Below are 14250 nucleotides of genomic sequence, written 5' to 3'. Positions count from 1 at the left end.
AATAAATGGCGCTAAGATAATAAATAATGATAATATTTTTTTTTACACTGTTTACTGAAGGGGTTAAATAATGTGACAGTTTTATAGATCGTGTTGTTCCAAATGCAGCAATGCCCAACATGTGTACATTTTTTGTTCATTTTTCTTATATAAAAATAAGTATTTATTGGTATAATACTTTTTTCATGTTTTTTGTTCTTTATTTTGTGATTTTTTAAAAATAGTTTTACAATTTTTGTAACTTTTTTTTTTACTTAGTCCCTTTATGGGACTTTTATTACTCTGATTGCAATTCACCAGCATTGCAATGCATTATATGTCAGTGTTACACTGACAGAACACCTTTTAGACCATGCTTCTGGCATGGTCTAACAGGCCATCGTAGCTGGCAGACTCAGAGGTAGTTATATCACCTTCTGTTGCCATGACTACCATTGGCCCCCGTTCAGTGACCTGCCTCCTATTTTACATAATGCATCTAGTAGTGCAGGGCCAGGTAAAATAGGAGGCAGGTTACTGAATGATCAGTGAGCTGTCATAAGAGCATACAGATGAATATGTAAGCAGAGCACCAGATAGAGCGCCCCCCACAGGCCGCCCCAAAGCACATCAGTATCTCCAAACTGAAAGTAAAGATTACACAAGAGAACTACAGGACGGATTTCATCAACCAAGGTATCATTTTAATCAGTGTAATGGTGCCCACCTGTCATTGTATGTAGTTTAGTGAGCACAATCCTGCTGACAAGTGCGCTTTAAGTGCATATGAAATTGAGATAAATCATAGTGTCCCTTTAAACATCTCTCCAAATAGTAGAAATTCACTTGTTTCCTATGTTTTACATTTTTAGTTGTAGGTGCAACCTACTTAATCACTGTTTATGATGAAAAGACGAATTATACACATACACACACATGTATTCAGTAACTACTTTATTTTTTATTTTATTTTGTCCAGAATGCAAACATTTGCATTAACTTTGCTATTTTACAATTTTACAAACTAGGTATAAAAAGACCATAAATAAAGAAGATAAGTTATGCGTACCTAAGTTCCAGGGAAGAGGAACCAGTTACTCTCCCCTTTGCCAAAACAAAGGCAAAAAAAATTACAAATGAAACAAAATTGGAAAACATAACAAGTCTAAACAATGTGTGAACCAAGAAAAAATATGCTCTGTTAGAATATTTTTTTGTATTTTTTTTTTCATTTTTTAGTAGAAGCTAAATTAATTTTCCTCATTTGCAGTGACAAAAAAATCCTCATAAATGTCCCTTTTTGCTTTTTTTTTGTATTTTCTGGTTAACGTTTGGTGGGTTAGGTACAAATGAAAAATACTGTTAATAATAAACTGGATCATTTCATAATATTTTCTATCATAACTGGGCCTGAAGCATCATAGGGCTCAATTACAAGCATGGAAGTTTAAAAAAATCCCATTAGAATTTGGGTATTGCTAAACTCTTGAAATTACATATAGTTTTTGGCAGTAACACAAAATACTGATTCTTATGCATATCACTCCTCACTTGCAGCAATGCCACAAAGCGCCATCCGAGGAGATGTGAGGGGCTAAAGCACTGAGTGTCATTCTGTTGAGATATCTGACTACTTCTAATGCCCTTCTATGAGTCTCCAAAGGGAGTTCTCCAAGCCGGTGAGATATCTCAAGGTTTTAGACTTAACCACACGTGTTGGAAGGACTATTTAATGTCGGTGTTACAGAATGGAAGAAACCCCTTATGGCTGATGGCACTTTCTTTAGTAGCATCGCTGCCTATAATGCTCTTAATGTCATTGGTTTTAGGAGCTCACATATGGAGGAACGGGATCTCTGTAGGGAATTGGAATAGGATTTGGTGATAAAACTCACTAAAGATGTTCTGCAGGCCCCTGGACTGCCTGACATTCCTAGATCTCCATTGTGGCCAGTCTGCACAGCACATAGGTGAAGGACAAAGACAACGGATTAAGCACAAAAAAAAACATAAGTTCATATATATAAAATTGATTTTGGCCTATTATATATATAAACTTAATTGGCAGCTCTGTCTGGTTGTCACTGGTACCAGTAAGATGCTGAAACAGATAAATTGCATATTTTTTATGTAGAAAGTAAAGTCATATTACATTACAGAGGCTGTTACAGATGAGTAGCAGGCCTTGACCGGAGTACACCATCCTTCATTACCTTATGGGATAACCCATAATGCAAAATTGGCCCATAGCCCATCCTAAGCTGGGTCCTTTGTTAAGGTTAGTTTGGCTTGTAATTTGCTCCATGTCGACCTGCTGTTTGTCCAGAATTCTTTATTCCACAAATGTTCCTCTTATTCTTTGCAGTGTAAGAAAATCTCATCTGAAGTGCCTCCATTCCCTTTTACTGAAGAAAATAAAATGGATAATTCTGAGTGGTCTCAGTAACACCATTAACTAAGGCAAGTACAATATCCCGGCATGAACACATGGCATCCTTAGTAAACATCGGCTGGCCCACATCGTAAGGAAGCTGACTGTAGCTGGGCATGGAGTGCACAGGAAGACCCGTCGGACGGTTTGGAAAATTATCTTGCTGGAGAAAAAGCAGCTGATAAGATGGGAAATCCACGGACTCATCTATAGCTTGTAGCCACATTCTGTCTTCACTGGAACAGTGTCTCCAGACCTGGCCGTGGACGAATGAAGGACGTTGAGGGCAGATTTCTAAGAAAAAAACAGCAAATGGTGAGTGTCTGCCATTTACAGCAGTGAATTCTGAATAAATTCCTCCACGTAATTCAATTATGACTACAAATGTTATCTAGGACCATAATCAAACTACTGATGTTTGAGAATTCGATGATTTATATCACCCTCCACCAACTTTCCCAAATGATTGTTCCGATAAAATAAAAGCCTTCCCCGAAAATGAAAACCGTCTGTGATATCTGAGGGGAAACATGATACAGCTGGAGAGAGAAATCAGATTCTTTGCCTCGCTGTGCTCCCTGCAAACTAAATCCTTGGAGCAAGATGGTGCCTTCAGTAAGTTCATGCAAAACAGCCATGGTGCAGATGGTCCAGCAATACTACACCATAGGAATTGAAAACATACCTTCAAATGCTTCTCTACATTGCTGCTATTAGGTAGTAGAAACACACTTCCATCCTTAACAAGGAACCCGGATATATCCTCCAAGTTAGCAGATGACCAAAAAGTCACATGATCCTTAAGATTGCCAAAGACACCCATGATGTAGCTTCCAAAAGAGATCTGCGTCTCCAGCAAAAGATCACGTAGTAATTCCAGTTGTCCACACAGACGGAAAATAACAAAAAAAAATGCTCGCACCCATTCCGAAAAGATGTCCATGTGACACGCAAAAACAATCCACGGAAATAAGTCTTGTATAACGTATGTATCAAGCAACATGAGAGTGCCCAGTCCACTTTTAATGGTTGTCTGTAGCTTCCTGATGTATGATCTACTGTAAGTGTGGCACAAATGACTACATTTTTGTGTTGTTGTTTTTTTTTTTTTTTTTTTTTTTAATGGGTTTCACCTCACACCTTTGATAATTAAAGTCTCTGTCCAATGGGGTGAGGCTAATAAAAAAAAGTGCAGTTCTTTAATTAAAGTGCATGGATGAGGTAAACTAATTTTTTCAATAGTTCTGAGAGAATCTTTGCCCTGATGCACTAATTCAGACAGGAACCATCCTGCCTTGCATCTGTTGCATCTGGGTCCTCATTCCTTGAACACTGCTCAATATCTTGTTCTGGTGTGCGGGAGAAGTGATCCCAATCCGAGTTAGGTCACTAGACAAAAAATTTATAAAAAAGATATAATATTATTTATGATAATAATAATTTTATTATTCTCATCTGTACTACACCACAAACCCCAACAATACACTACATAAATACTACATAAATCACATAGAAATCACTGAAATACTTACTCTTGGTTGACATGGACAACTGATTCCAGGTTGTTGTACCCCGCTGCTGTAAAGTTATCTTTATATCTGTCCATTTTAATAGCTTGCAGCCAATCCACCACAGAGACCACCTGGGACCATTCAGGCGAGCTGGGGTCCAGAAGAGCTGGGTTTGTTCTGCTAGTGAAAATAAAAAGTATTAATCAAGTGCAGAAAACATATTCCATGCACATGGTGTAGATGTTATTATTAAGCAGATCAGACGATAAATATAGAAATAATGTTGTTATATATCCACCACTGGTACAGTCGCCATATATCCATCACTGTTACAGTCACCATATATCCATCACTGTTACAGTCGCCATATATCCACCGCTGGTACAGTCGCCATATATCCATCACTGTTACAGTCACCATATATCCATCACTGTTACAGTCACCATATATCCATCACTGTTACAGTCGCCATATATCCACCGCTGGTACAGTCGCCATATATCCATCGCTGTAACAGTCGCCATATATCCATCACTGTTACAGTCGCCATATATCCATCACTGTTACAGTCGCCATATATCCATCGCTGCTACAGTCACCATATATCCATCACTGTTACAGTTGCCATATATTCATCACTGTTACAGTCACCATATAGCCATCACTGTTACAGTTGCCATATATTCATCACTGTTACAGTCACCATATATCCATCACTGTTACAGTCGCCACATATCTATCGCTGCTACAGTTGCCATATATCTATCGCTGCTACAGTCGCCATATATCCACTGCTATTACAGTCGCCATATATCCATCGCTGTTACAGTCGCCATATATCCACCGCTGGTACAGTCGCCATATGTCCATAACTGTTACAGTCGCCATATATCCACCGCTGGTACAGTTGTCATATATCTATCGCTACTACAGTCGTCATATATCCACTGCTAGTACAGTCGCCATATATCCATCGCTGTTACAGTCGCCATATATCCACTGCTGGTATAGTTGCCATATGTCCATCACTGTTACAGTCGCCATATATCCACCGCTGGTACAGTCGCCATATATCCACCGTTGGTACAGTCGCCATATATCCATCACTGTTACAGTCGCCATATATCCATCACTGTAACAGTCGCCATATATCCATCGCTGTAACAGTCGCCATATATCCATCACTGTTACAATTGCCATATATCCATCGCTGCTACAGTCACCATATATCCATCACTGTTACAGTAACCATATATCCATCGCTGTTACAGTCACCATATATCTATCACTGTTACAGTCGCCATATATCTATCGCTGCTATAGTCGCCATATATCCATCACTGTTACAGTCGCCATATATCCACTGCTGGTACAGTTGCCATATATCCATCACTGTTACAGTCGCCATATATCCACCGCTGGTACAGTCGCCATATATCCATCACTGTTACAGTCACCATATATCCACCACTGGTACAGTCGCCATATATCCATCACTGTTACAGTCACCATATATCCATCACTGTTACAGTCGCCATATATCCATCACTGTTACAGTTGCCATATATCCATCACTGTTACAGTCGCCATATATCTTATCACTGTTGCAGTCGCCATATATCCACTGCTGGTACAGTCGCCATATATCCATCACTGTTGCAGTCACCATATATCCATTGCTGCTACCCGCACCCTACAAATCTCCCTCTGCTGATAACTAAGTCTTTTTCCAGTCTCAGTTTGGATTTTTAGATAATTTTCTTTATTCTTTTATACCATTTCTGTATTTAGCACCAGCTGTACTATGTACAGATTGTAGGAAACATATATTAAAATATAAAAATAAGTAACTTGCCAACACTGAGCACTGTAGCTAATCACTGTCCTCACGTCTTGTGCTAACCATGCTATCTTTAGCGCTGATAGTGCTAACGATAGCATGTGATTGGTTGCAGCGGTCAAATGCACATGGGCATCAAGTCATAACTGCAGGTCAGGCAAAAGATCGGTGGGGATCAGCAGTGGTGAGGCTGCAGAGGCAGGGAAATTAGCGAGTAATTACATTATTTTTTTTATTTTTCACATTCTTACATTCTATTTTTTTTAGATCCCAGACAACCCCTTTAAGAATCATATTTTCCCTGATGTCCATCTTATTTCATTGAAAGCTTGACTAGCTTTTGGACACTGCAATGTATATGTATATAGCATATATGTGTGAAATGATGATGTACAGGTGGATGGTACTCAGTATAGGTGAGTACTATGGGATATATAATGGAGGCACCAATGGATGGTTTATGGTCATTTGCCGTCTATGGCTCACTGCTGCTGTCATGTGTCTGGCGTCTTCTACAAATTCCCACTCCACATTTTCTATATGAATTATGCTGTAATCAGCCATCATGTACTTACACTGCTTATATTGAACTCATTCGCAGCAAAACCGCCCAATCATCAAGATCCTCAACAAGTTCTCTATGAGCGGACAAAGCCTCAGCTCGCAGGGGAGATAATCCGCCCTTTAATCAAAATGTTCCTGAACTGGCTACATGATGGAATTGGATAGAATAAGGGGGTCTTTGATGTTGGGTTGGAGGAATGTAATTCTCCCCACTTCCCTCTGTGCTGGATCTTTGGGGTAATTGCCTTAGCAGATTCACTGCCCTGATTAGTAACATATCCTGTAGTTGACGCTCTATAAGGCCAGGCAACTGCTGTGGGTTTTTTACTCATACCGATAGAGAAAATCAAGTTTACTTGAATAAAAAACATTTAGAACTCATCATATTCTGAAAAATCACAAGTCACAGAGATAAATCTCCCCAAGTTTTCATCAGTAGCATAGTAAGGAACCATCCCTGACTGTCGAGCACAGAGCCGCTTGCTCTTGATAAGGTAAGGCCTTGCTATGCTCCGATTAGTGGATCAGGTTTCGGAAATGCTTTTACCAAAAACACTTTTTATCCTTTTTTTTTCCCTTCCCCTATACTTAACCCCTGTAAATCTGTATAGAGCTTCAGGCACAAGTTAGACGCTAAAAGCAACACGGAATTGCTTTGTTTTAACCAAAGGCTGCAATAAATTTTTTTAGTCTGAGCTTCTTCTTTGCAGCCCAAGGGAATTGGCCGGCTTTCTAACGTATCCGATCAATATCCATAAACACAGATACTTAAAAATCTGATCATTGCAGTTACAAATGTAAACTGATCGGGGACTGATTCTGAGTCGTGAGAAGGGGGGTCACTCCTGTTAGACTTAACTAATAATGTAACAGATTGCTGGATATTGATCACATCACCCCATGGGGACTTTTAACCAATTAATTCTGCATCGGGGTCATCAAAGGCTAAGGTATTTTAATTATAGGATATTCACTAACCTTGAACCTTCCAGTCCGGTCCTTTTTAAACTATTTGGGTTTCGGATGAGTTTGTCAAGCATGCTGACTATCTGTCCAAATTTGGGCCGGTCACTGCGTTCCTTCTGCCAGCAGTCCAGCATGAGCTGATGGAGGGCAATGGGGCAGTCCATGGGAGGAGGGAGGCGATATCCTTCTTCAATGGCTTTGATGACCTTCAAAAAGAAATTGATAAAAATCTAAATGAAAAACTAATAATCTTAGAAAGTTGATCTCAAAAACTTCTCTGATCTCAAAATGTTCATTTGGCAATAAAAAAAATTGTATTGGTGTAATAGTAAGGCTTAAATTATCTGGAGAATATCACTTTCTAGCTTATGTTTCAGGATGTGCTGACCAGATGACCCCCTTATTATATATCCTTGGCTACCTCCCCTGTTAGGAGACATCAGATTTCAGATGCACCTGGACATTGTCTGAAGGGTCTACCAAGAAGACAACGTCTTCCTAAGAGTGAATGGGATATAAATAACTCCAGAATAGAGGGAAATTATACACAATGCAGATTCCACATATATATACTATGGGATCGCACACTGAATGCGATACTCAAGGAAACAGCAGGAAAATAAACAAACAATCTTCTTCCGTGTTATTGTGTATGAGAACATACAATGTGGGCTATTTCCCTGTCACTATTCTTAGGTTTCAGAGGGTCATCCAGAGACAGCTGTCTGAATACGATCCTTATGAGGCTTTACAGATGGTACACTTAAAAAAGTTATGCATAATTTAAGAAAGGCCATTTAAAGAATTATTTTTTTTTAATGTTCCTTAGAGACAGTCATTTAATTGGCTCAAGAGATAATTACACTAAGCTCATTGTGCTTTACAAGCCGCTTCTCCCAGTGGTGAGAGGGTAATGACACATAGACCATTGCTGTTATATGACTTATACGTGTATAGCCCAGGACTTATGCACTGATGTCATATCATTATATAACCGGGATCCTGCTGTGACATCACCACTGGAGAGCCTAATAATAAGAGAAGGACTCAACCCCTGAGTCACCCCGGTATCAAAGGTGAAACGCTCCTCTCTCATACTAATACAAAGTACCAAAGAATCTACATAGAAAATACTAGCAATGCTGCTTACATCTTGATTTGACATATCCCAGTAAGGTCTCTCTCCGTAAGACATGACCTCCCACATGACAATGCCGTAACTCCACACATCGCTAGAAGATGTAAATTTCCTATAGGCAATGGCTTCAGGTGCTGTCCATCGGATTGGGATCTTGCCTCCCTGTAAAATACACAAAATACCAAATTTAGTCCATAGTTTTACTTTTTGTGCAAAGTCAATTCTTGATCGGTCAATCATCACCATATGCATGCTGTATGGCCAAACCTTGCTAGTTCCTTGTCAGTACAGTAGGTCTATACATGAAATATTAAATATGAAATACAGATGTTATTATATATACACACATTATATATACACACATAGTACTGTGCAAAAGTTGTAGGCAAGTGTGGAAAAAATGCAGCAAAGTGAGAATTCAAAAATAGAAGAGTTTGTAGCAGAGTTTGTCTGTTCCTCACCCAGTTTAAAGCCTTCTATACAGCAGTTTCCGTTTCAATTAGTGACCGTTTCAACTTACGGTACATACTGCATGAAAATAATGATCATTATCACCTGTTTACTACAAAATCCCTGGCTTTTTGAAAGCTTTCTTACTTTGCAGCAATTTTTTTTTAACACCTGCTTGGTACTGAATATCTATCTATCATAACATATATATGCACTCCTCAACGTTAAAATTGCAACACCTAGGAAAATTTGGATAAACATGTTGATGATATGCACATGATGAAAAAATGGAAACAAAATCTTCAAAACATCTCGAGTTATTCAGTATCAGGAATTACATGACACCATAGTTGCTATCAACTGTACAATAGTACAGCCATTTCTCCAAAGTATCCCAGAAGCTGTTTTTCAACATGAAAACTCTAAGCCACATGTTGCTCGTGCTAATGAGAACAGCCTCTGTGGCCTAAACATGCCACCATGGCCTGCAGCGTCTTCAAGCTTGTTTCCCATGGGGCATATCCGAGACATCATTGGTCAGCAATTGCAAAGGAAGCTGCCAGCAGCGGATCTTGAAGATTTGTTGTCCCAATGCATTCAGCGTGGCAGGAAATTCCTCAGTCAATTATTAATAAATTTATTGATAGCAACCAAGGTGTGTAAATGTGGGTATTTCTGCACGTGGCACTCACGCTCAATACTGAATAAATATAGATATTTTGAAAAATCTTTTCCTTTTTTTCAATTATTTGCTCATCATTAACAATTCTATAGATTCTGTGATTTTAATAATTCCACAACTTTTCCATCTTTGGGAATTTTTACAACTTTCTCATTCTGGTCTTGTAATTATTGCAATGTTGAAGAGTATATATACAGTATTAGAGATGAGCGGTGTTCGACTAGAACTGTTCGCCAATCTCAAATTCGAGCTGTTTTGGGCGGTGTTCGAGTTGTTCGACGAACCCGAACGATTTGCAAAAAATTTGGCTGTTCGAGGTTATGTTCGATAACTGTTCGTGCACCAAAAGCGTGTCCTGCATGTCTGGCGCTATTTAGAGCACCAATCATGCAGGGATTGTCTGCCACTCACTGTAATGCCACAGCCATGGTGGTTGTGGCATTACAGTGATTGCCCAAATCGATGGGAACAGTGCTCACAGTGAAACATGAAAAGCCGGCAATTCATCAGCGGCATACACCGGTACCCGACAATTTAGAACAGAAAGAATAGAGCTTCACACATAGATTAGATAGATAGAAACATGTCAGTCACATATATATGAAGTACAGTGACAGTGTTGCTTACTGTACTTGTCATTTAGTGTAAAGGATTTATCAAAAAAAATAATAGTGTTTTCATGCACCGTCTCTTTAAAAAAGCCGGCCGGCAATTCAGCAGCGGTACCCGACAATTTATAACAGACAGAATAGAGCTTCACACATAGATTAGATAGATAGAAACATGTCAGTCACATATATATGAAGTACAGTGACAGTGTTGATTACTGTACTTGTCATTTAGTGTAAAGGATTTATTAAAAAAAATAATAGTGTTTTCATGCACCGTCTCTTTAAAAAAGCCGGCCGGCAATTCAGCATCTGTACCCAACAATTTAGAATAGAAGAAATAGAGAATCACACATAGATTAGGTAGATAGAAACATGTCAGTCACATATATATGAAGTACAGTGACAGTGTTGCTTACTGTACTTGTCATTTAGTATAAAGGATTTATTAAAAAAAATAATAGTGTTTTCATGCACTGTCTCTTTAAAAAAGCCGGCCGGCAATTCAGCATCTGTACCCGACAATTTAGAATAGAAGGAATAGAGAATCACACATAGATTAGATAGATAGAAACAGGTCAGTCACATATATATGAAGTACAGTGACAGTGTTGCTTACTGTACTTGTCATTTAGTGCAAAGGATTTATTAAAAAAAAATAATAGTGTTTTCATGCACCGTCTCTTTAGAAAAGCCGGCCGGCAATTCAGCATCTGTACCCGACAATTTAGAATAGAAGGAATAGAGAATCACACATAGATTAGATAGATAGAAACATGTCAGTCACATATATATGAAGTACAGTGACAGTGTTGATTACTGTACTTGTCATTTAGTGTTAAAATAAAGGATTTATTTAAAAAAAAATTGGCGTGGGGTTCCCCTTAATTTTAGTCTCTAGCGGAGGTTAAGCAGACTGCTGGGGCAGATGTTTGAAGCCTGGGAAGGGGGTAATACCCACGGAGCTTCCCAGGCTACTAATATCAGCCCCCAGCGGAATACCTAGCCTTTACTAGCTATTAAAATGGGGGACCCCCCAAAAAAATGACGTGGGGTCCCCCCTATTTTAATAGCTAGCAAAGGCTAGGCAGACAGCTGGGGGCTGATATTAATAGCCCAGGAAGGGTGCCATGAATATTGGCCCCCTCCCAGGCTAGAAACACCAGCCGTCAGCCGCCCCAGAAATGGCGCATCCATAGGATGCGCCAATTCTGGCACTTAGCCTCGCTCTTCCCACTGCCCTGTAGCGGTGGCAGTGGGGTAATAGGTTTGGGGTTGATGTCAGCTTATAATGCCAGCTGACATCAAGCCCAGGTTAGTAATGGAGAGGCGTCTATAAGACACCCCCATTACTAACCCCATAGTCAAAGTTAAAAGAAAACACAAACACCCAGAATAAAGTCCTTTAATTGAAATAAAGACACATTCCTTTATTGTTCTAAATTAAACCATACTTACCGTCACGCCCATTCCAGCTGAAGCCAACGATCTCCTGCAATAAAAGAAAAATAATAAAGCAACCTCATCCTTACCTTTCCATGGTTCCCACGACAGCTTCAGCTCTGCTACATCGAGATAACAGGCTGGACCGCAGCAGAACGCCGCCATCCAGCCTGTCATCCCGCAGACACTGAGAAGCGCAGGCATTCTTGCGCTCTGCAGTGTCTGGCTGTGACGGCATCCAGATGAGCCGAGGTCATGTCCAATGAACTCGGCGCACCTCATGCACGTCACTGACAGCGTGGGAGAATTCTCCTGCACTCAGCACTTCAGCGTGAGAATTCTCCCACGCTGTCAGTGATGTACATGAGGTCAGCTGAGTTCATTGGACATGAATGAGCTCACCTCATGCACGTCACTGACAGCGTGGGAGAATTCTCACGCTGTAGCGCTGAGTGCAGGAGAATTTTCCCACGCTGTCAGTGACGTGCATGAGGTGAGCTGAGATCATTGGACATGAATGAGCTCACCTCATGCACGTCACTGACAGCGTGGGAAAATTCTCCTGCACTCAGCGCTTCAGCGTGAGAATTTTCCCACGCTGTCAGTGACGTGCATGAGGTGAGCTCATTCATGTCCAATGAACTCAGCTGACCTCATGTACGTCACTGACAGCGTGGGAGAATTCTCACGCTGAAGTGCTGAGTGCAGGAGAATTCTCCCACGCTGTCAGTGACGTGCATGAGGTGAGCCGAGTTCATTGGACATGAACTTGTCTCATCTTTATGCCGTCACAGCCAGACACTGCAGAGCGCAAGCAAGCCTGCGCTTCTCAGTGTCCGCGGGATGACAGGCTGGATGGCAGCTTTCTGCTGCGGTCCAGCCTGTCATCTCGATGTAGCAGAGCTAAAGCTGTCCTGGGAACCATGGAAAGGTAAGGATGATGTTGGTTTATTATTTTACTTTTATTGCAGAAGACATTGGCTTCAGCTGGAATGGGCGTGATGGTAAGTATGGTTTAATTTAGAACAATAAAGAATTGTGTGTTTATTTCAATTAAAGGACTTTATTCTGGGTGTTTGTGTTTTTTTAAATACTTTACTAGAAATTCATGGTGGTCATGTCTAATATTGGCGTGACCCCATCAATTTCGGGCTTAGGGCCAGCTGATAATGCCAAGCTGGCCTTAACCCCTTTATTACCCAGTGAGCCACCGCACCAGGGCCCTGGATGAGTTGGGTACAGCGCCAGAAGATGGCGCTTCTATGAACGCGCCATTTTCTGGGGCGGCTGCGGACTGCAATTTGCAGCGGGTGGGGCCCAAAAAGCTTGGGCCTCCCTGCGCTGCGGATTCCAGCTCCCAGCTGCCTAGTTGTACCTGGCTGGGCACAAAAATAGGGCGAAGCCCCACGCATTTTTTTTTTTAATTATTTCATGAAATTCATGGAATAATTAAGAAAAAAAGGGCTTCCCTACATTGTTGTGTCCAACCAGGTACAAATAGGCAGCTGGTGGTTGGGGGCAGCCCGTCCCTGCCTGCTGTACCTGGCTGGACACAAATATAGTGCGAAGCCCCACGTCAATTTTTTTTTAATTATTTCATGAAATAATTTTTTTAAAAAAGGGCTTCCCTATATTGTTGTGTCTGGCCAGGTACAAATAGGCAGCTGGTGGTTGGGGGCAGCCCGTTCCTGCCTGCTGTACCTGACTGGACACAAATATAGGGCGAAGCCCCACGTCAATTTTTTTTAAATTATTTCAGGAAATTCATGAAATAATGAAAAAAAAATTGATGTGGGGCTTCGCCCTATATTTGTGTCCAGTCAGGTACAGCAGGCAGGAACGGGCTGCTCCCAACCACCAGCTGCCTATTTGTACCTAGCCGGACACAACAATATAGGGAAGCCCTTTTTTTCTTAACTATTCCATGAATTTCATGAATCTAAAAAAAAAATGCGTGGAGCTACGCCCTATTTTTGTGTCCAGCCAGGTACAACTAGGCAGCTGGGGGCTGGAATCTGCAGCGCAGGGAGGCCCAAGCTTTCTGGGCCCCACCCGCTGCAAATTGCAGTCCGCAGCCGCCCCGGAAAATGGCGCGTTCATAGAAGCGCCATCTTCTGGCGCTGTACCCAACTCATCCAGGGCCCTGGTGCGGTGGCTCACTGGGTAATAAAGGGGTTAAGGCCAGCTTGGCATTATCAGCTGGCCCTAAGCCCGAAATTCATGGGGTCACGCCAATATTAGACATGACCACCATGAATTTCTAGTAAAGTATTTAAAAAAAACACAACACCCAGAAAAAAGTCCTTTAATTGAAATAAACACACAATTCTTTATTGTTCTAAATTAAACCATACTTACCATCACGCCCATTCCAGCTGAAGCCAACGATCTCCTGCAATAAAAGAAAAATAATAAAGCAACATCATCCTTACCTTTCCATGGCTCCCACGACAGCTTCAGCTCTGCTACATCGAGATGACAGGCTGGACCGCAGCAGAACGCTGCCATCCAGCCTGTCATCCCGCAGACACTGAGAAGCGCAGGCTTGCTTGCGCTACTCAGTGTCTGGCTGTGACGGCATCCAGATGAGCCGAGGTCATGTCCAATGAACTCGGCGCACCTCATGCACGTCACTGAC

General features: G+C 41.1%; 1 protein-coding gene across 4 annotated transcripts in view; it reads right to left on the bottom strand.

The window, feature by feature from the left end:
• Positions 1-918: 918 nt before the first annotated feature.
• The window catches only part of EPHA4 (EPH receptor A4), a 72103-nt gene continuing 58771 nt past the window's right edge, over positions 919-14250 (bottom strand). For 2 of the 4 annotated variants that reach the window (XM_073674619.1, XM_073674621.1), the window contains exons 14-18: positions 8442-8591; positions 7304-7497; positions 3943-4101; positions 3096-3799; positions 919-2704 (exon numbers count right to left, since the gene is read on the bottom strand). In XM_073674619.1, coding sequence (XP_073530720.1) covers positions 3685-3799; positions 3943-4101; positions 7304-7497; positions 8442-8591 — 618 coding nt within the window. In that variant the 3' untranslated portion in view covers positions 919-2704; positions 3096-3684. The remainder of the gene's footprint in view (positions 2705-3095; positions 3800-3942; positions 4102-7303; positions 7498-8441; positions 8592-14250) is intronic. The other 2 variants (XM_073674620.1, XM_073674622.1) reach the window with 1 other exon arrangement.

The sequence above is a fragment of the Phyllobates terribilis genome, unplaced genomic scaffold (genome assembly GCF_046119375.1).
Source record: "Phyllobates terribilis strain yellow unplaced genomic scaffold, ASM4611937v1 Scaffold_3__8_contigs__length_932513732, whole genome shotgun sequence".
In the NCBI taxonomy this organism is placed as follows: domain Eukaryota; kingdom Metazoa; phylum Chordata; class Amphibia; order Anura; family Dendrobatidae; genus Phyllobates; species Phyllobates terribilis.
Note: the sequence above shows the minus strand (reverse complement) of the source record. Positions and strands in the feature narration are given on the sequence as shown.